The 23,326-nt window shown below is 42.0% G+C and overlaps 1 protein-coding gene across 5 annotated transcripts in view; it reads right to left on the minus strand.

Moving 5' to 3' along the window:
• The window catches only part of TSHZ2 (teashirt zinc finger homeobox 2), a 204,157-nt gene that overhangs the window by 60,197 nt on the left and 120,634 nt on the right, over positions 1 to 23,326 (minus strand). For 3 of the 5 annotated variants that reach the window (XM_085519820.1, XM_015881852.3, XM_085519818.1), the window contains one exon: positions 15,565 to 18,637. In XM_085519820.1, coding sequence (XP_085375946.1) covers positions 15,573 to 18,637 — 3,065 coding nt within the window. In that variant the 3' untranslated portion in view covers positions 15,565 to 15,572. The remainder of the gene's footprint in view (positions 1 to 15,564; positions 18,638 to 23,326) is intronic. The other 2 variants (XM_015881853.3, XM_085519819.1) reach the window with 1 other exon arrangement.

Raw genomic sequence — 23,326 nt, forward strand, 5'->3', positions numbered from 1 at the left:
GCAAATGATATTTTTTATCAGCAGTTTTAAGATCAGTTTCTGATTCTTTTTATATTTTATTGAAGGTTGACAGCAAGAGTGGAAGCCTCAAAGCAAGAATTTCTCCGTGGAAAGAGTGCATTTACTAGTCTGGGGTAAGTACTAAGGCCGTCTGGAAGGGAAACATGGTTTCAAGAATTCTTCCCTCTTGTACACAGCATCTTGTGCCAAAAAGATGTAAAATAGGACCACACTGAGTCAGTAACAATTTATCCACCCTTTGCACAGCCTCTTTGCTCAGGGCACCAGGCAGGGGTGATGCAGCTCGTGCAAGACCTCAAGTGTGAACAGCACAAGTCAATGAAATCTGAAACGGGGACTCATCCCAAATCTGTGAACTGCGCTGAACAGTGAATTATTGTGTCAAATGTTTCATTGTAAGATTCCTCATTAAATTCTTTGGCGTTCACCACACGCTCAGCGTAACTTGAAGTGCTGAGAAAACGAACGCTTACTGTGCCATGACAAAGGCCAATGGTTGCCTCTTTACTGAGCTTGATACATATGGTGAAAACATATTGACTAATTACTTGCCATTTTCAAAAACTGACAAACACTCCAAAGTTAGCCTAAGATAATAGAAGAAGATACAGTATGAAGAATAAAGACTGGAGAATCGAGAGAAAGAATAGCATAACTGTTATTTCTAATTCCTTCTTTCAACATTTCCTTTGACAAATGACTACTGAGGAACAACCCAGCATCCCACTGTTTTAAATTGCTTAATGACAATTGGTAAATTAATGCAGCTGATGAATGCATCTGTTCAAAGCAGAGACTGACTGAAGTAGGGAAGATAAAGCCCAGAACCATTCTTCTACTGCACAGTATCATGATGTAGCTAACATTCTGGATCTGGGTTCAGTTTTGATATGCCCATTTTATACCTTGATGCTTTGTACGCCAAATGACTAAAAGAGAAAGAACTGGGCATTGCCAGTGAAGAGCTTCCAGAAAGGTCTGTCTAAGGGCTCAAAGTCATCATGGAAGGGGAGACTGCAAGACACCTTTCACCCACTAGTTGTCCAACTGTTGTTTGTGATATAAGAAGTCACCCACACGATCCTAGCCTGAGCTGCCTTACGGGAGTCCCCCAGACATAGTCCTCACCATAGGCCTTTTTAAAGCCATCTGATTTCTGGCACCTCTCCCCCAGGTCATGACAAATTGGCCCACTCATCTGATCAGGAACCTTCCCTTAGCAGTGGGGCAAATGTTTGATAAGTTAATTTCAAGCAACATAAAACTACACAGCTATAAAAAAAAATAATGTTGCTGGGTAAATTCTGCCAGTAATGAACAGTAACAGAAAATAAACTTAAAATTCAGGCTCTCTGTATGAGAAGACAAGATCTTTGGTTTAGAAGTAGAAAATGTGAAGACTCACGGAAGCTAAAGTCAACAGGAATGCAATTACTGTTATTAGAGTTTTATGAGGATAAAACTTGTGCTGATGTATCCACAATTTAGAAATAATAGGCCTTTCAAAAATCAAGACAATTAAAAAAAATCAATGATGATTCCTTATTGTTTTCCTTTAGATCATCCAGATAATAGAAATCAGAGACCTGAATAAGATGCCTGAAGATAATGGCATTGTTAGATTGATTAAAAAAAAGAAGAGTGATCAAGAGTTTGACCCATTTACCAAAATTTTTAAATGTAGAAAGTCATTATTCCACTATCTCTGACTCTTTTTAGGTTCAGGATGAACCTCAAGCCATGACTGAATGTTAAAGTAGTCATAAACAGACTGAAAGTAATTTATGAACGTTTTTATTGTATGAGAAAGAGTTGCTATTTTAGAGACATGTAAATAATATGATGCCTATCATAAAAGTTTTAGAAGGAGTTTTATTTTCTAGCTCATAAACTAAAAATAAAACACTTTAAATGATTGACTTTCCTTTAAGGAGCCTGATTTGATAACACTACCAGTAATGCCTAGTAAAAGTCCTGGAATAACTCGTGGTGTTTTGAACAGGACCAGACATTATCCAGACTGTTTTTCATTAATAGTGCTGTTTTACTGTAAAAATCCTGGGTAGATCATCACAATTTTGCCCCCGTTGCATAAATACAGGAAGATTTAAAAGAACAGCTGTTCTCCAAGGGGTGGGAAGAACCTTGCTTCATTTGCTTTTTAAAGAGTTCGAAAACCTTGATGTCCCAGAAGAACAAAAGACCAGCAGATGCCTTTCCTGCTCTGGTAGAGTTCCACCTCAGCTTTTCCAAAAGCTCTGAATCATGTCTGGGTAGGAAAAAAAAAAAAAAAAAGATCAATTCTGAATTGAAGCAATTAAAAAAACCCAATGACCACAAATGTGTGTCTTCATTGAAATGGTTCCCAGGGCAATGAGCCTTCCCCAGAGCTCAGCCCTCACCTGGCGGGCACTGTGGGCAGGGCTGGGAGGCAGGAAGGCCCTGGGATGTGGTGGGTTGGTCACCAGACTCTCTCCATGTCTTTATGACTTCCATCACTTTGCGTTAGGATTCTTTTCCACTTGCAGGAAGCTCACTGTCAGTGTGTGCTGTAAGCAGCAGAGCCGGGCGGCAGGTGGGAAGCTCCTTCCACTCCCTCCTCGAGCAGCCGTGCTCTTCTGCAGCTTTTTGTTTAATCTTTAGGTACAGCCGCTGCTGACTCGCATGCAAAACCACGAACTGAAGCCAGCATGAGGACTGCTTGCCATGTCTGCATACAGCAGCGCACAATGGGCTGGGAATGCCTGAGATCATTTCCTTTCCTGCCTTTCATATCGCTGAACTGAAACCATCACTCGTGTCAAAAGCAAGGGCTGCAGATGAAAGGCCAGTGCATTAAGACAGAGCATAATTGTCAGCCTCTGAGTTTCTGACATTAATCGTTTTACTTAAAGAAGGCAAGGGAATGTTTTTCTGTCCCCTCCACCTCAACTGACAACACACAGGAGAGTCTGGATAAAAATTTAGAAAAAAAAAAAAGAACGACTCAAAATTTTTGCTAATTAAAAGTAATGTGTTTTCCCATTTTTTGGCAATTTGATAACACAAAACACTTACTTGGGGGCCACAGGGGGAAACAAACTAAGACGGATAAAAAATGTTTTGTGTTCATCCAAGCAAGACTATGTTAATGCACATTATCCCATTAATGCACATCAACATCGGGAATAAGCGCGCCAATGCAAGCAAGAAGCATACACTTATCATCATTTGATAACATGTTTAATGACAGATTGACGGTTGATTTGCAAATGTGAACTGGCATCAATGTTGCTAACTTCAGCTTCTGCCGCCTCCTCTGCTATGCCAGCATATTTATGTGCATAATTTGATTTCGCAGCCACACTGTTAGTACATTTTTAATATTAACTATGCAAGAACAGACAGCCGAACTTAAGTTGCACTGATGGTTTGAGTTCATTAGATTGAAAAAGATGGGCAATGATGACAAAGATGGAGATGGCAGCGCAACATCAAAGAGGCAACACTTAACAAACACACTCCATTTTGAACAAACCGAACTAACACATTTCATGTTGTCGGCTGCAGCAGAGCCCTTATGTACAACAGTAAGAAAAAAAATATGCTTCTGCCCTGGGCATACTGACAGCAACTCTACAAGAAGCTTAGCAGGCTCCTGGACACACAGTTGTAAGATATTTCACTCATCTCTTGCAGGTAAAGGAGCTGATTCTGGGCTGATGTCAGAGTGACAGCAGCGTAATTCAGCAGACCTACAGCAGAGCTGCTCCTGATTTACACCAGTCCAGGGAAGTGTGCCTGCCTGTTCCCACTCCCCTTCCCTAGTTTGCTTTTCACAGCTGTGATTCTTTATGACGAATAATAAAAAGATCTTGCTGAGTGCTCAGCTCTTGCAGGCACAGCGTGCGGGGCAGAACTGTGGGTTTGGAAGCCCTGGGGCTTTGTGCTGGGGTTTGTGCATGTCCCCATGCTGGGGTGTGATGTCCTTCTCACCACCCCCTGGCTGGCAATGCACAACGCAGGGCTGCACTCCTGGTGCTGTCCTCTTCCTTGGTGCTCTGAAGGGAATGTGTATCAATGAGCCAGGAAGAGAATATTTCATCCTCTGCTCACATTAATGTCTGGGCATATACTGCATCTAGTATTAATTTGCTTGTTGTGCCTCAATATATAATAAATTTGAGGCAGTAGCTTTATGGCGCAAGTTGTAATTTTAAATTTTATGGTACAAACTGACCATCTGCAGGAATCTGACCATATAACCTCAGCCATTCGGTGCAGTCTGTAATGTTAGTACCTCTGAATCACGGCGGAACTATGATTTAGACACACAATTAGATAGACCAGGTCCTCACCAATTCTCTGCTGTCTGAATTACTGCTGAACAGCCTAATAAACGTACCGCACATAGGCCTCTAAAGCAAAGCTTTTAAAAACGTCCTGAAGTTTACCTCTAATCAGCAAAACACCTACTGCAATTACTGCCACTTGGAGCCTGGACCAGCAACTTGCTGTGCTTGGCACTGAACAAACAGAACAAACCCAAGTGCTCGGGGACCTCTTTGTGGAGCTCTGTTCTCCTTTTGAGATGCACTGCAGGCAGAGCTCGCCTTGAGCCCCTGCTGCATTTGGTGCAGCAGGTTATGAAGCAGCTCTGCTGGCTGCCACTGCACAAATGAAAGTGTGTGGCCCCCAAAACTATACAGGCATCTCTGGCTTGCCACAGTGAAGACACAAGAGACCATGGAAGACTTGTTCAAAGTTTGGGAAACTAAAAAAATACACCACCAAAGTAAAAGAAAGGACAGCAGAGACAGGTGCAAGAAGAAGACCATGCTCCTTTAAGCTTATCTTGCTGGCTTTTAAAATAGTGCTGTAACCTTTGTTGAGCTGCTCAGGAAGGCACATGCACTGCAGTGCTCCTGCTTGTGAGTGGAGCAGTGGGCAGACCCACAGCCCCATGGATTGCTGTGCTGACAGCCACGCTGCCTCCTCCTCACCTGAGCTTTAGCCATAATTAGAAATAAAAACATTTCCCAGGGAGAGCGAGTTGTGGACACTGCTCATTCATGCTTGCTGATGGAAGATGGGGATGGGGAGAGCAAAACAGTGCAATTTCCAGGCTCTGAAAAAGCTCTCCCTTACTCCAAGGCTGGCCTGCCGTGACCGGCAACATGCTAGGTGGCATTGCAGGGGTGTGTGAAATATCTTCCAGCACCGCATTTCCCCTTCAAATTGCCTGAGCTCCTGCTGTGACCATGCACTTACAGCGCTGGCTATGGAGAGCTCTGAGCACAGGTCTGCACAGCCCCATACGTCTCAAAGAACCATTAGTTCTCCCCAGTCACAATTATCTCTGCTGCTGCGCTCGTGTCCTCTTTCCTGTCTCAACTTAAGTAAGTTGCATTTCTCCCACTCTCGTTACTGAGTAGATGCAGATGCCACTTTGTTCCGTGTGATTTATAGCCAGTAGCTAATGTTCAGTTATAATTCCCCAGTTTCGACATGAAAAATAGCCTGTAATGCTCAACACAAGGGCCTCTCAACAATGATATATAATTTAAAAATTAACACAAGGACAGAGGAGACACAGGATTTTGAACTAGGGACTCTCTCATTCAAAGGTTAAATCCCTACAAGGTGAGCTAAAGGAATTAGTTGAGTTATTAAGTAAATGCCTCTGTTCTATTTTCCCAGTACATTAGCTGCTGCAGTCTTTTCCAGTTCAGCTGTGCTCAGCCCCAGCATGCTCAGAGTGCAAATGCTCGTGGCACTGCATTCACACATTTGCTTTTTTTCAATGTCAAACAAACCGGAGCTTTTCCGAGCCAAAGGTCAAAGCAGAGGGCCCTCAAGAAAATCTCTTGGGAAATTATGTGATTGTTCTTATGTCTTTATTGTATATAAAATCAGGCTTCAAACATGGCTCGCCCTTTTCAAGCATCTTAAAACCATAAATGAGTCACGACTCATTCCTGCAACACCTAAGTTATATAAGTGGTCTTGTTAATTTACCGGAATATCTTGCATAACTAATTGCTTCCAGGATCAACCTCTGATGGCTCTGAAACCTCTGCAGTGGTAAAGATCTCCCTTGGAAACACAGAGAAGCTCACTCCCAACCTCACACAATGAGTCAAAAACAGATCAAGGGCCCAAACCTGCACCCCCAGCCTCACACTGCTGACTGCAATCAAAACCCTCTTTTGTCAAAGCTCAGCAATGCAGAGAGAACAGGGAGAGAGGAGAAGAGTTTGGCTGCAGAAACTTTCTGGAGGTGATACTCCTTTCCTACTTTCTGTTCACAATATGAAGATTTAGCTCCTATCTGAGGTGTCTGCTGCTGCACTCTGTTTAACCCTGTCTCACTCTGGCACTGAGTATTACATTTATGGATTACAAATTTATTGACATTTGACATTTGCATCAGCTTTCACCTGATCAACAGGAGCTTTGGCTGCCAAGGGGAATTATTATGGAAGATTTCAACAGCCATGGGAATGCCAAAAAGGTCATTAAATCATATCAGAAAAACAATGTGTTCATAGCATTCTTACATTTACTCTTGCCAGTAAATCTTCTGGTTGATGCTTGGACCACCTACTGATGATACTCGAAGAGAAGGAGAAACAGAGAATTGAAGAGATGAATTAAATTAAAACCAAATGACATGAAGCCTGGCACAGTGGGATCTTTAATTTTCTACTCTATGAATCCAGAATAAGGAAAAAAAAAACAGAAAACAAAGCACAGTGGCTTGACTTTATCTAAGTTAATTCCCTCATATAGGCAGGGCTTAACTAAATAATCCTGAGTAATGTGTGCACCCCACATTATTGCATGCAATTTGTATGTGGGAGGTGCAGGATTCAGAAAACATATGGCACATGGAAAACAAATGACAGGGTGTGCTTTTACACTCTTTTTGGCTATACTTATCATTCTTGTTGATGTATTTTTTTTACAGACATGAAAAATGAGTATAGGAACTTTCACCCTAATCTCTTTGGAAAAATACTGAGGGTTTTGTTTTGTTTGTTATTTTTTTGTGTGTGAGAGTTTGTGATTTATAGAAGAAGACCATGTAATTCCTGGGAGCAAAGACAATGTTTTAAAAATACACCAATCAAATAAACAGAATTACCTCCCCCATCGTCTATTCTCTGGATGACAAACCTGGGACTTGCACCATAAAAGCCATGGCCAACAGATTAGGTCTCCTTAGGTTATGAAGGGAAGTGAGTTACTGAACTGGAAGCCCACCCACAGCCTATCTGTCTGTATGTCCAGTTTAGGGGGGAGCTTTGCTGAGGATTGAATCACATGCAGCTGCTTGCCCCTGAGTGGAGGAAGCACGAAGGAAGCATTTAGATTACATGAAAGTGGGTAGAAGCAGGACATGGCATACTCATCTCCCAGAGAACACTTCTTCTGCAACATCCCTTGGGATGGAGATCAATAGGTGCTTAAAGGGCAGCATCAATCCTCTTAATGGCCCTAGAAAGCAAGCTGGTGGCCACTAGGTCTCATTCCCTACAGGAATCAATGCCAGCAGTTTGATTTGATCTCAGAAATACAGCTGATGTTATGCAGCCGCTGTTGTGTTTGCAGCAGTGGTGAAGCATGTGACTACAGGGTGACAACCAAAGAGTCTCTGCCCTCTCTGCTTGGAGAGCAGCAGAGGGCAGAGACAGGGAACTGGGCACCGAGTTGCTTCTAACCTTGGCCTGGGACAAGACAGAGAAGTGGAGAGATGGAGAGATGGGATGGAGGTATCTGCTGGCAGCTGTGCGCTATGCCAGGTTATTGGCTATACTTAGCAAGGTACATAATTCCAGGGAATCTGTGGTCTATGGTATAAACTTGGGGATATTTAGAAACAAGGAGTGTTTGGGAGTTTGCATTAAACAAGCTCATGAAAACAAGAAGTTTGCAGTTAGGATTCAACAGTTCTACAGCAGGAGAGGGGCAAAAGCAGTTTTGCTGGTGCACAAAAAAAGCAGAAAGCAGATCCAGAAGGGATCCCTGTAGTATTATCCATGCACAACAGAATAAGTAGTCTGGCCTCATCTGAATTACTGGCCAATGCTAGTATGAATTCTGCAGTAAGATTTCTGCAATTCCTCTTCTGTGTACAGTTCAGAAAGAAATCTAACCCTCGGGTTGCTGGCTGGGAAACCCTCATGGAAAAAAAGAATGGGAAAAGGAACTTAGTTTTGGGGCTTGATATCACTGGGTGAGATTTTTTGACTCAACCCTATATGGCTATTCTGATTTTCTTCCTCACTACTATTCAGTTTGAAGAGGGAAGCAGAAAAATGTCATAAAGGAAGTTTTAGCAGTGCTCAACTGTTGGGCATAGCTCCTGTTACAAAGGATTGTGCATGCTCAGGGCTGGGGAATAGAATACAAACACAGTCTTCATTTATAGCTGGAGGCTATGAGCTCGATGGCACAGAGGAAGCTCTGGCTGGTAGTGCTGCAGAGAGGATATCCCAAAGGGAACAACTAAGCTCCCTCAAGCATGAAGGCTTTTGGGGCTTTGGCACAGAGAAACCTGACCTTGACCTCCACCAGGCCTTCAGAATGCTGCTGGGAGAGGCAGAAGTGGGATCACAGGGAAGCCATGGCCTTACTCATCTCTCTTTTTAGGGTGACCCTGAAGGCTGAATGTTTTGGTTCTCCAATGAAGCCCGAGCCCACAATTTTCATCCCCTCACAGAGCTCCTGAGTGGTTGTGTGAATTACAGATGTGCTTTGCAGTAGAGAGAGAAAGCAGAAGATGCTGATAATGCTCTGGTAAACGATGTCACACACCTTCACCTTTCTGCTCCTGGTCTGATTTGATGCCTTGCAGCTGCTGCTGCATGCACAGGGTTTCCATGCCAGGTCACTCAATAATAAATCAGAAACTACAGGGGCAAGAGGGCATGGGGATTCTGAACATTCACTCTGAGTCTTGTGAATTTTTGCAATTGAGGCTTCCCAAAAGACATACGCCTTCCATTCCTCTGTACCCCCTCTGCTGCAGCAAAGCATGAAGCAAAGGGTCGTTGCTGGCTTCAGAAATGGGCAGGTGTGGGAGGGCAATGTGCCACCAAGCAGTCCTTATTGACTGCTTTGCCATTCGATGTGATGCAGTTGCTGTGGGTTCTGGAGGGGACCAACCACATGAAAACCACTCCAGCCACCTCTCCTTTCCCTTCAAAAATGTCACTTTGGCACTCTCCACTTTCTATAACAATGTTTATCATTGTTCTTCGATTGTCTGGGACAATAAATGGTTAGAAATGAGCATATATCACCAGGAAATCTCTGCCTGCCCCTTCCCCCAAGCAGTGTCATAAAAACGTACAAATTCACATTAATAATGAAGTGCATTTCCCTGAGAAGCCACTGTGTATCTCAGGGAGAGCAGGCAAGGTGGCAGTTGCTGCAGAGTTTCCTATTAAAGAGCAGAGCAAATACTCATAAATCTGATGAGGGGCCAAAGCACATGTTAGGGCTGTCTCCCTCTTAATGGAACCTTTTCTGAAATGAAAAAAATATATATCTCGATACATTCAGGGTATTCATTAGACATGACAACCTCCTCCACTCCCCCGTCCTTCCCTCCCCCATCCTGCATGTGCTGACCCCTGGCAGAGGAGCTGTGCTGAGTGCTGGCAGGGAGGGATTTTGGAGGGGAGGAGGAATTGTTTTCTTTCAATAAAGGGAACGTGCAAATTTCCAACAAGGAACAGGTCCCCTCCTTTCCCAGCTCCTTTCCTCTGCTCAGCAAGCTGCTGCTATTCCCTCCCTTTCCATGCCCCCAGCGCACCCTCCTCTTGGTCACCATTGCACCTTTCCCACACATCTGGAGCCAGCAGGGCCAATGCAGTGCCCCAGAGATGGACACCCCTCATAGAACTGAGTGTTGGAGCCTTCCAGCCACCTCCCTCCTACCATCCAGCTCATGCTCTTGGGATGCACAGCCCCCCCCCCCCCCCCCCCAGAGCAGGCAGGATGGGGCCTTGGACCCTTTGGCTCACCAGGGGGCTGTGACCAGTGCAATGCCTCGATGCTACACACCATATCATGGGCTGGGAACTGAAGTCTGCTGCCCAGAAGGTGAGATGCTCTCAAACAGGAAACACCGTCACAGTTATGAAATAAGCTCTGTGCTGTGTGTGGCTTCTTCTGCCCCATTCTTCTTCTTGCAGGCAGGGTCCTGAGAGGAATCTACTGCTGTGAATCCTGTGTGGCTTCACTGATGCACAAGAGCTACCACAGGGAGCTGAGCTTCCCATGCCAATGTACCCCCCCTCCATGCACAGACAGACCCAGCTCTCAACTGTGGAGAGGCAAAATAACTCCTGAGGACAACAGCTTAATAATTGTGAGTTATCTGTTCGTTATGCCAATTAATAGTGAAAAATCTCTTCCTCCTTTCCTCTTCTCATAAAGCCACATCTACATTTTTCCTTGTTTTTCATCTGTGCTCCATCATATTTGCACAGTGATCATCCTGCTAAGTAACACTGTTTTTGCTGAAAGGTGCTGTTGAGGGCTGGATGCTGCTCATGTCTTTTCCTTCCACTGTTGATCTTCACTACTTGGTTGGCGAGGTGTAAAACATACTCTTCCTTTGAAATTTCACTGGGTAAAACTGTTCTGCGATAGATTATGAAGGCTGTAGCATTTAATAATATCAGATGCAGCACGGGGAAGGTAAGATTTTGATATCCTTATGAATACTGAATGCTTGAGGAGGTAGGTGCAATTCAAGGTCAGTTAAAATCTGATCAAAATGCTTACAGGTTGCCATCTCTTCGTGCACTGAAGAATTCCTGCCTTTTGGGGGTAGGAACTGTCATTTACTGTATGTTCATACAGAGCCTAGAACAATATGGGGTAACCTGGTGGGTCGGATGAGCTAATACAATTTCAATAACACCAATCTTAACAGCAACCTGTAGTATTCATAAAAAGCAAGTAAATCTGCACAGATACATCCATGCTGATGCACCCTGATCTGTCCTGACCCTGCTCTCACTGAAGCCAAGAAACTCTTACTGCTGGTTTTACAAGGGCAAGTGCTAGACTGAAAGCATGTTAGGCAGGGCATATTCCAAGCCTTCAGAATGCTGAATTTGAGAGGTCATGATCTGCTGCTTTTGGGGAATGGTGAGAAATTTCCAAGGCCTGGAGGGACTGAGCCTTCACCAGGGCGGACTGGAGGGAGGAGGGGCAGCTGGGGCAATGCCCTGCTTAGGGACTGCAGCACAGAGGCCCACCTGAGCCTGTCCCTATTGCCTTGCTTCATCTTCTCTCCTAATGTGTGGCTTCGGACAACTGATTCCTGCAATTGGCCTTGACTGTGTAACACCAATATTGGCTAATAGCAGAACATGATGTTCAGAGCAGCTCCTCCAGCTCCAGAGGGGAGGAGAAAATAAAATCCACAGAAGAAAAAAATCTTCTATTTTGGTATACTTAACACATACAGTTATCTACGTGTCCTATATATCATTTAACAAATTGCTTTGCAATTCTTACAGGGCGTGGTATAATGACTGATTTAAAATCACTGCATTGCTTAAACTGCATTGTTCTTCATCAAGTTGAGTCATTTTTATGTGAAGTGTCAAGCTCTCTAACAAATAACTGCTGCCAGACAAATCAAGTTCCTCATCTTAAAGCTACGGCTAAATAGTTTATAGCTTTAATCTGCTCACTGAGGTGTGCAGTCTATGACAGTAATTATAAATGCAAGGAGAAATTATAGCTGAATGCTTTAACTGCATTAGGAGCCATTTGATGAACAATCATGATTGCCTGCTCATTTTCAACAATAGAGGGCAAGTTAGTGTCAGTGCATTAGAGGATTTTCAGTTCTGCTCTGCTCTTTCTTCCATTTACCACAGAATGTCAGTTGTCTCCTCTAAAGTAGAAAAAAAGCACTGCAGAAGCTTTAAACTTGATGGTTAAAAAAAGACAAAGGAGGAAACAGAGAGAAAAACTGTTTATCATTATGACTCATTTTTTGTTTTGCAGCAGCCTTATTTCCAATTAGTTCATTTCAGGTAGCTGCTTGTTTGCTCATCAGGGCCTTTAGTAAAGCAATCTCTCCAATTAAGTGGGTAAATGTAACATTATGGAGACTTACTGCAGTAAAAAGTTGTAGAAAAGAGCAGAGAGAGCCGCAGTCACCAGCAGTGACAGTCAATGCCACCACCTGACTGTACAGTAAGAAATAAAGTCCTGCATTGCCTTTTGGTTTGTTTTTTTTCTTGGAACAATGTAAGGATTCTAATTCAATTGCAAAAAAAAAGAAAAAAACATAGAAATCCTCTTTGAAGGTATAAGTCATCATACAAATTAGTTCTGATTAAGGCACGCTCCCTAATGTTCAGGGGGTTTCTTTGAAGAAGAGCAATAAAAACAAATATGAAGTAGGTTAAATGAAAAGAGTAGAGACATCTGTTGTATATTACACATAATTTTACATTATATTACTAAGCCCATATCAGTTAAAGGAACTCAAGAAAACACTGAAGAGGAACATAAAACAGATATGTGTGTCTTTACATTTAAGAAGAATTTATAGTGGATTTCTTATAAACAGCCTCACAGAGATCTTAAAAATAAATCCATACACATAACACATTTTTCTTCAGTACCAACCCAGGTTCTTCATTTATACTTTTAATGAAAGCCAACATTTTAAAATATCACCTTTAACAGTAAATTTCATTAAAATATAATAAGTGTTTGATGTATTTCTGTGCTTTGAGTACACTTTCCACTGTTTTATTTCCATTTATTTCCATGTATTTTTATTTCTGTGCCACTACAGTATTGCCTAACAGTGAATGCAGGTGCATGTGCATGTTTTAAGAATTTTGGTGTGCTTTATATTCCCCGTTTCTCAGTGCTGTGCTCTCCTCTATGTTATTATTCAAATGCACACCAAATCTTAACAATAACATGGTAAGAATAAGTAAACCCTGAAAATCCCTGTTATATGATTTAGTCTCTTTGCAGCTCTCAGGAAGAAACCATACGAATAAACTGTGGCCTCCACGCTTCCAGTGCAGCCGAAACTTGGGTAGGCTTACAGTCATAAAACCTTTACAATGCTATCCAAAATACCCCATCATTTCACACAATTTGTGCTATCATGCATACCAACTCAAATTATAGCTCCAGATAACAGTGCTATCACTCTGTCATTGCAATTTAAATATATTTTTTCAAAGGTATGGTATAACCTGCACCTTGATATAAATTAGAAAAGGATGAGTATTAAAAGGATGGTGATTTCTGTACCCAAAGGCAGGAAGGACAGTGCCTTATTTATGTAGTCACACACCACACGAATAACACTCGTGATGTGTCTGTGTAGGTTATTGCAATGCAGAAAGCTTTTCTTTCCCCTCAGATTCTTTTTCTTTGTACTTGTTCTCCAAATCCCGAGGAACAATAGCATGTTTATGAAGGTGGGTGTTTGGTTTGCCTCTTTATAATAATACGGTGCTTTTAAAACCAAATCTGAAACATTTGTCAGGTATTAAGCCATGAATATGCCAAAATAACTGTTACATTAATATATTTGGCAGATAGCTTTTGTTTGATAGAACCCAAATTATTGGTTTGCTCTGATATCTCTTATGTGAAAACGACGAATGTCAGAGTCTTATTAATCATTAACTGGTGAGGAAAGAAATGAAATATGGTATATTTTCCCCAATCAGCCTCCTGTAATTTCCCGATATTTTGGCAGGTGTATTGATTTTGAACAGTAATAAAATGGTTAAGCAGAAAATAAGTTATTTTCAGATAAACCAGAGACATTTGTTTCTTCCTTTTGTGTTGGGTTCTAACACTGGATTAAAAATGTCAACAAAGAAATTTAAGGATTTTAGCACTATTGAGAAAATAAACTCCCTTTGAGTTGGACTGAATTTTGCCCATTAAAATATGCAGAAAGAATAAATCTGGTCAAATACAGACTGCACTTACAAGATGTATGTGAAACTTCAGTCTTACTGTGCTTGAATACTGACATTATACTCTACAGCAATAGCTTCTGTTACCCATCCCAAAGCAACCTTTTGATTAGTGGCTTAAATTATTCAAAAGTAGCCTTTTAAACAGAGCGTAAGTGACGCACAGTCCTTGTGCTGGCTGTGTACACAGAATGTGTTTCTTAAGGCTTCATGAATATTTGCAGCAAACAAATGTGAAATCTTCACACAAATGAGTATTCATCTTCAGAGTGCTTACACCCTCAATTAGCCAGAGAATAGCCACAATAGCAGGTGGCGTGAGTGACAACTCACAACACGTCTTTAATTTTGACTGTCTGATGAATTCATTTTCTAAATGTTATTCAAGTAATGAACGCGATGGAGAAAATGTGAGCCTACACATGATTATTCTGCAGATCGAAGCAGAGACTGAGTTTGCTGGTGAATCTGTTGAGAATGACTAAAAGAGCCTTGCTGGAAATAAACGTGTTAGAACAGAAAACTTCTATTTGGACTTTTAGTTGACGTTCTGCATATTTATTTAAATCAAGAAGATTTGAGTTTGTGAATCAAGCAAAATTAAAAATGCAAAAATGGTGCGTAATCTGAACATGACATTACATATCATAAGCACTGGCTGTGCATGTACTTTGGTTGGTGTATCTTTCAGCCAAAAAAAAGTATCAACAGTAAAGCAAAAGTGTCATATTAACAAGTTTTGTAAATATAAGCATGTAAAAGAAATCTCAGTGCTTCCTGAAAGAAGTGCCAGCCCCCCCCAGCTCATAGGAAACCTTGCGCTGAAGTCAGTGATGCTCACAGACCAACCAACATACTCGCCAACGGGAAACAAAATGTAATCAAATATCTTTTAGATTAAAAAAGAAATGAGCAGAGACGTGGGAAAGGTTAAAGCGATACACCAAGAAAGGCCACTCACAATAGTAAGTGTTACGTGCGTGTAAAATATCAACAGTTTGTACAATGTGGAATATCCAAATATCAATGAAAGAACAGCTAAACTCCCAGACATTAACTTCTCAGTTATCAGTAGATTCCTGAGATTGGGTTTGAGTGTATCAGGAACTCAGAGTAGTCATCATTTTATTAATTTGACATTTGGATTGTCTTCTTTTCCCCCATCAGAATCAGATTTACAGATGCATTATCACTGAAGGAGGTAACAACATTTTGGTGTTCGGTGCTTTTTTCTGCTTTTTCTGTTCTCACTGTAAAGAGTAGCATTTATTTGTTGCATTCCACATTGAAGCACACAGGATGTGAAACAATTCTTAGAAACAAAAAGGGAAGTGAGAACTGGGAAAATATTAACAAGAAGCAACTTTTATAGAGGGCAATGTAGATTTGCATTTCTCAAGCATTTCTCTTCCTGAAAACATTATAAAATGAATAGGTACATGCAATTAGTTTAATGAAGCAACAGTACATTATGCATTTTATAGTGTTTTCCTACATTGAATAAAGTATGTATATTTCAAGAGGCCTCCTTAAAAGGATGAAATAAAAACTCGCTATAGAGCATGCATACCTTAAGAGTTATTCTTCATCCACTTCTGCTACAAATTGTGAATGGTGTTCTGGTGACTTGCTGTGTGTTTTGCTTAGATGAAGTTTTACTGCATGTTTGCTCGCAAATGTCCGACAGCACAACTTACATTTGAACTTAGAGTCTGTGTCCTCTTCTCCAGCTATTGTTTCAGGAGACCTTTGAACTGAAACTCTGGAGATTTCTTGCTCTACCTTGGTTTGCTGCTCCACAGCCAGCCTGTTCATGTCTTTCATTTGGAAACCTAGATGGGATTCTAAGTGGCTAATGTAAGTAGATGGGGTTCGAAACTGAGATGCACAGTCGCTGCAATAAAAGACTGGATGCCCTTTGTCCATGTTTTTCAAAAATTTTGTTCCTCCAGTTTTCCTAAGTTGGTACTTGACATTTGCCAACCAGTGGCTGATGGTGGTCATTGACAGTCCGGTAAATTTTGAGATCTGCATACGCTCCTGTGGGCCTAGATCTGATAATAAATATTTACCTTCGGATGTCTGGAAGAGGCTGGAAGCAAACTGGGCTTGCAGAATCAGAAGATGCTGAGGATTCCAGTTTGACTGCCTGCCCTTCCTTTTATGCAGAGTGGAGACTTCTGTTGAGACATCCTCAAAGCGTCGGACGTCTATTTCCAACTTCATAGACGGGATCCTTGAAGATGCGGCAGGTTTTGGTGTAGTAGCTTTGGGAAGAACTTTGACCATGTCTGCAATGTCAGACAGAGCATGTTTTTGAGGTGGAGAAGTACAAGATTGTGCTTGAGCTGACTCAGCTTTCTTGCCTTTAGATTTGGTCAGGTCAATAGGCTGATCATTATTTTCAAACAAATAGTGCCTGGTTACACTGGCAGGCTTTGGTGGGGTTGGAGTAGGAGATAAAACTGGCTTCTCCATCACATTTAGATTAGATTTGTGGAACATAGAAATTGTGCTAGAGCTGGGGCTGGAGTTGGATTGGGGCCGTAAAGGCTCGGTGGCTTTGCCCAAGTGATTATTTAGTACCGACTGCAGGGCACTGAGAGGGTTGACACAAGGCAGCTCCGACGAATGATTGGCAGCAGCACAACCATTACTAAGTGAAGCCGGTTCCTTCAGGGCTGATTTTTCTTTTCCACTGTCCTCTTTAATTTTGTCTTCTTCTTTCAAGGGACAAGGTTCTGTCTTTTTTGGCTCCAGAGAGGCTTCAGTTTTGAGCACAGGTTCCCTCTCACTCTGGCTGAGTGAAACAGGCTCAGCCTGAATGCTCTCCTTGGCATAGTCCTTTTGTACCTCCTCCCTGTCATCAGTTTCCTTCTTCAGTTGAGTGCACTGAGCCACATTTGCTGAGATAGGGACTAGAGGCATGACTTTCCACTTTGGAGCTATGGGCCTCAATTTGTTGGCCATTGTTGGCCTGATTTGCAGTACTTGGGAACCCACTGGCAAAGATGGCTTAGCTCCTTCTGAGAGCTGATAAGCTGCGTGGATGCTGGGATATGCACTCCAGCTAGGTGCTCCATTTTGAGCTTTATTGATGGCTGTCGTGACAGTGTTCTCCAAAGACTTTAAAATGTCCCCACCACCTTTTGAACCATCTTCTAAATCTTCTTCTCTGAGGTACTGGTATTTCATCGTGGGATCCAGTGGTTTCTGAAGAGTGTCCTCATACTCCTCAGTTTTTACTGCTTTCTCATCTTTATTTGCATCATCAGCTTTATCTTTTTTACTTTCTTTCTTTATTTCAGAAGCAGGAGCAATGCATTCTGCAGACGATGATTTACTGATTGACTTTGAAACCGGGCTGTCATTGGCTGGTGCTTCAGAGAGCGATTGCATTTTTTCCACAGCTAAAGGATCTAGAACAAGTTGCTTTCCTTTCTTTGAAGCTGAACTTGTGACTTTCAAGAAGTGGCCAGTAACCATCATGTGGGTCGTGAGCTGCTGCAAGGTGTCATGGGAGCTTCCACACTCCATGCACTTCAAAATCTGGGATTTGCAGGCCTCAAACTGCCAGGTATAGCTGGCACCATTCTGGTAGCCATAGCGGTTGTTGGATGATAACTGCAGGTTGCCGTTCTTCTGTGAGGAAAAAGTATCTGAGAAAGACCCCGTTGTGGAATCGGGGGAACAAGGCCTGTTAACGTCAAACACGCGTTTCTTTGCTGGAGTGACCATTTTTGAAGAAATGGTTGGTACCGGCTCCTTCAAAGGCACTTTTTGGTAATGTTTTGTTTTTATCATGTGAACGCTCAAATCTTGAAGGGAATCAAAGGAATCGCCACAGAACATACACTTCAGAACTTTTTGTGCATCTTCCTTGTCCATGTCCTGGAAAGCCCTTTTTCGGGGCTTTGAGTAGCTGGTAGGTCTGTGCTTGTCCTTTTTGTGGTTGTCATCTTGGTAATGACCTGTTTCGTTCATATGAACTGTTAGCTCGACCAGCGTGTCGTAGGCTGCGCTGCACTGCCGGCACCGAAACCTGCTGGCACCAGTGAACACCGTTCCACACATTTTGCTGCTCTGCCGGTAAAGCTGGACGGAGCTGAACAGGTTGGGTTTTGAGACGGGTCTGGAAGGTAAATTCTGTTGTAAGCTTTTTGACAGTGCATCTTGATGCCAATCAAAATCAGCTTTGTTCCCTCCATTTCTGTTGTCGCAACTCCTCTTTTCAGAGTTGGATAACTTGAAACCCAGCCCCAAGCCTGTCCAGTAAGAGTCTGACAGTATGTTGGCATAGACTGCTGTCATTTTATCCATGCAGTTGTGTGCTTCATTCTGGGCTTTGGGATGGGTGCTGGTTTTCGGATCCTGCGGCTCTCTAGAGCAAATGCTTTTAATATCTGTCACATGGTCACTACCGTCACTCAGCAGTGACTCATTTTCTGCATCCTGGTTAGATATATGACTGACAGGGGAATTCTGGTAACTAAAGTTCCCTTTCTGCTCAGGACCCGCATCGTGTTCCTCATCTGTTCCAGTGTCATTGCTGCCCTGGAGCTGAGCAGTTGAATTGTCATCATCATCTTCTTCCTCCTCCTTTATATCTTCTTCTTCCTTTAAATCTTCCTCTTGGACGTAACCTGAAATGTAACGTCAATATATGAAATAATTTGTTAAAGGAGAACACTGCAGTTCAAGGTTTCCAGTTTCACTATGCATTTTCTTTGTCAGACTTCATTTTAATCTACAACTTTAATGCCTGTTAGTTCTGGAGGTGAAAAAAAAGCCAAATGATGTCTTTTTGTGTGTGTGAAGGTTGCTGCATGTTATTGGCAGATGATCATAATTCTTTATAACTGCCAGAGATTCTGAGTTAATAATTTTCCTGTCATGGGACTGTAATTCTAACTGTCCTGTAATAGGACAGTTGGAAAATTCATATGTAAGAATTTAAAGTTTATATTAAAAGCTTCAATTCTACCAAATTGTTTCTAGCCTCAGTGAAAGGAAGGGTAGAATTGGCAAGGAACAGAAGACAAATAACTGCCATAATCTGCCTGGTTCATAGAATCATCTAGGTACAGTAATCTTTTACCATTTGATCACCTGAAAAAGCACTTTAGAATATACACAAATAATTTATATGTCAAAATACAACATTTGAAAGCACTGATAGGCTTAAGTGGAACTCTTTTGTTTGTAAAAGTAATGTACTGCGTACCATAAAAGCAAATTGCACTTCAATAAAAACAAATACATATATTTCAGGGCAGGAACCCTGAAGTTACAGAAGAGGACGTGGCAGAGGTAGACTGAAGTGTAACACTGAGCAAGTAGGACAAGACCCGAATGATCTTATTTGAAAAATGAGCTAATTAATTAATAAGAAGAACTTGATACTGGAACAGATGTAAATTTTAAGATTAATTAAGGAAATCTGTAATTTTCTTTTTCTTTTCTTTTTTATTCCCTCCCTTATAACAGCAGTGCTTCTAGTGAAGTTACGGGAGATATAACATGGGCAAAAATAGTCTGAACAGTGGAGAAGAGTCTTAAGTGTGAACCATTTACACTGCAGTCAGTGGACAAATTCCCATCAACCCCTCACAATTAATGATTGACTTCCAGAAGTGATGGAGAGAGCGGGTGGCTCAGACATGTTTTCACAAAAGAAAAAAAGGTGAACATTTTTCTAACAGTCACTGCAAAACAATGCATGCAATCCAGTGCTACAGGCAGACACTCATCAAACGTGCTGATTTCAGAAGTCATCACAGGAGATACTTCGATGTGCTGCTTCATTTAGGAGCACGCTCCATACTGCTAACTCATGTGACTGCACTGCAGCGTGCTGAGCTAAAGGCCTCACTTTGTGTGTCAGGGAGTTACATAAAGAACAAACCCACAGTCCAAGCTGCCATTAAAAATAACAAACCAAACGAAAAATAAAATGAAACAAAATGAAACTGCTCTACTTGTAATTGTGAAATAACCCTAAAAGCTCAGAAGGAGCAATGCAGGTGATGTAATGCTAAAAGCATTATTTGTTTAAAATTCCTTCCCAACTTCTGAGAACAGCCAACTAATGCTGCTTGAGAACCTGCCTCATTTTGCCATCCTGAACTCAGTATTCCTGTGCAAATGATATCCTTCTAGCAAACCAAGGGGGATGGGCAGAAAATCTGGGAGCATTCTGATTAACATACAGACAAGGCCTTCTGTGATTTTTTGTCAGATGTGTTTCAATTTTTCAGTCTAGTTGCATTTTAGAATTGGGTGGATATGTGACCCCTCCCAGCGGATGCTCATGCCCAGCCTTGAGCTGAAGCACAAGCAGAGGAGCCACTTCCTGGATAAACCTGCAGTAGAAGAAAAGGGAAGTGATGGTTCTCTGTCCTGACGCACTAAGAAATGCACACAAGCCACCTTCCCCACACATTCCCATGGATTTAGGCCCTTCACAGATGTGGGCTTGAATTATTCCTGGGTGACATCAGGCAGCTTCACAATCAGAGGTACAGATAATGGCTCAGTGCAAAGGATCTGGACACTATTTTAGCATGATAAAGTAATAATCATACAGTGACAGAAACACAAGCAAAGAAGATAAACATTAAGTATTGTGTTAAATATTAAACCAACAAGTCTTTCAGCAGCGCGTTGGGGTACTGCAAATATTCGCAGCCCCATTTACCGATGATCAAACAGAGGCAGGCAGTAAATATAATAGTAAGAATAAAATGAATTTTTGAGTCCTTAAATATCTCCCCCAACAGGCAGATAACGCTCTCCCTGGACCCCTAACTGAGCTCAGATGCCTTAAGAGGATGAAGGGAGCGGAGGGACCCGGGGGCAGAGGAACGTGTGGAGCGGTGACCGCGTTACGCAGTGGCACTTAGTGATGAGCGGGGCTGCCGTGCTGCTCGTGTTGCTGCAAACCCCACGCGGTGTAGGTAGCAGCTCTGGCCCCATGCCAGGACGCATCGCACATCACACTCAGTGCAACCAAAATAAGGAGTGAACGCAAGGAAGGAATCAGACCAAACAGACAACAAATAGCGTTCACACGCTTTTCAATCAGTTGCGGATTTGGTTTTCTAAGTCAGCACCAACTCTTTGAATGCTGTTAACCCATCTTTCACCAGGAGGTAATTTTGTCCTATGGGTGATACATATGGCAGTTTCCTCTTGGCCATCTCCTTTGTCCTTCTAAAAGGACTGACTGGGAGAAGCAGAAGTACCAGGCAGCTGCACATCCCCCACAATACAGATAAATGTTTCTGCTTAATTAGGCATTGACATGTTTACTATAACCCTTACAGAAGAGTAACTCGTGCTGAGAAATCCTCTTCTTTAGGCTGCATAACACTCATAACGCTTCTTTAGGCTGCAATCTTAGCAAAGAAAGCCTTAAAATAACTTCTTAGAAAGTACTATCAAAATTTCACAAAATAGTGGTCAGATCCATCTTAGTAACAGATGAGAGTTTTGGGCAGCTTTGAAAACACATTTCGGTATCCTACGTCTAAAATAATTTCTGTTTATTTAAACGACTCAAATCATTGTGAGCATTTTCAGGACATCAGATTCTCTTCTGGGCAGGCAGGCCGTGGTACCAGAGCTGCTGTGTACACCCAGCAGTGCTTTCCACTGAGATCTCACTGTGTGTGAAACTCAGTGTCAACTGACAAAGCTATTTAAGAGAAATTGCACTCATTTAAGTTTGCATTATTTCTTTTATAACCTACATATAAAGGATGTATTGAGCCTGTATAGTCATATGCTTTAACTGCAGTGTCTGTAATATGTAGCATACATTTTGGCATTGTGCTGATGTCCATATAATAAATTGTTGAGTGACCTGTTCTCTTCCCACCAGTTCTCCCCCAGGCTGATTCTGACATTCCAAACCTCTGAGCTGCTCATTTATAGCTGTCTTATGGGAAAAAAGAAAAAGAAAAAAGAACAAAGAAATCCAAACTCAGTTACCAGATGAATGTTTCCTCCTTTTCCCAGCTGAGAAATTTTCCCACTGAAATTAAGCAGGCCCAGGCAGAGATGGGAGATGGGCAACGTGAAGTACCAAAAACACAAGGGACTGAAACTTCAGCATCTCGAAGACTGGACAAAGCCCAGGAGCTTCAGAGCATTGAATGGAAGCACTTTCTGGCTTCCTAAATGGAAATGCAGTGTTTGGTTCTAGTGCTGATTGATCCCAAGACAGCATATGTCAAAATCATGACATAAGAAAGAATAATATTATCACATGGATAATAAAATTCAAAAATGTTCTAACTTATTTCTTATTACTTCCCACCATGCCTCTGTGATTGGATTCTCAGTAACTGAAGCAATCTGCTTCTCTGGGACAAGCAGTGCAGTAAACAGCTGATGCTCTATTCTTCAAAAGATACCATTTTCCTAGATATTTCTAGCACATTTCCACAGTGTCTGAAAGAAAAGAGTAGTTAACAGACCTGCAAAAACTCTATTTTGAAATAAAGGATGTAAAACTTCAACACGTTTACCCTGAAACCTTGACCATGCAGACAGCAGTGAGCCAAGTACCCAGTGACACCGAGCCCAACCCCAACTGCCAGACCCTGGCAGCCCAGCATGGCTTGCAGTGTGTACCACATCGTACAGCTCTTCTGAACTTCAACTGTACAGTACGGCTACATAATTTAAACAAAAAATTGTTTGCTTTTGCTCTTAACTTTTCCACCAGTGGATATTATTTTCGCTCAAATTTGCTCTTTTTCCACATAAAGAAACACATACATATGTGTGTACATATAGATGTTTCTTTCCAAGACTGGAAAATATATTTTTGGCCAAGAGAAAGGACAGCGCATCATCATCATCCAGAACACCACTAATCCATGTAAAACCCATTTACCATCTGCACTTCTTCATATATATTCCAGTTTCAGATGAAATAACATCATTAGTAGAACAATCACACAGAATCACACAGAATCACACAGAATTACCCGGGTTGGAAGGGACCTCAAGGATCATGTAGTTCCAACCCCCCCGCCTAGCAGGGCCACCAAACATACACATTTACTAGATCAGGTTGCCCAGGGCCCCGTCCAACCTGGTCTTGAACACCTCCAAGGACGGGGCATCCACAACCTCACTGGGCAGCCTGTTCCAGGACCTAACCACCCTTCTAGTAAAGAAAACAATCTCACAGTACTATAGGTGATCTTGTTTCCTTATTGTCTGGCTTCAACTCAAACATCTTTTTGTGTTTGGCAAAAGCTGTTTCTTTCTCTGAGATATTTCATGCAGATAATGGATAATGACCACTTCTCATTCCTTTT

The sequence above is a fragment of the Coturnix japonica genome, chromosome 19 (genome assembly GCF_054131305.1).
Source record: "Coturnix japonica strain WE chromosome 19, WE-NBRP24, whole genome shotgun sequence".
NCBI lineage: Eukaryota > Metazoa > Chordata > Aves > Galliformes > Phasianidae > Coturnix > Coturnix japonica.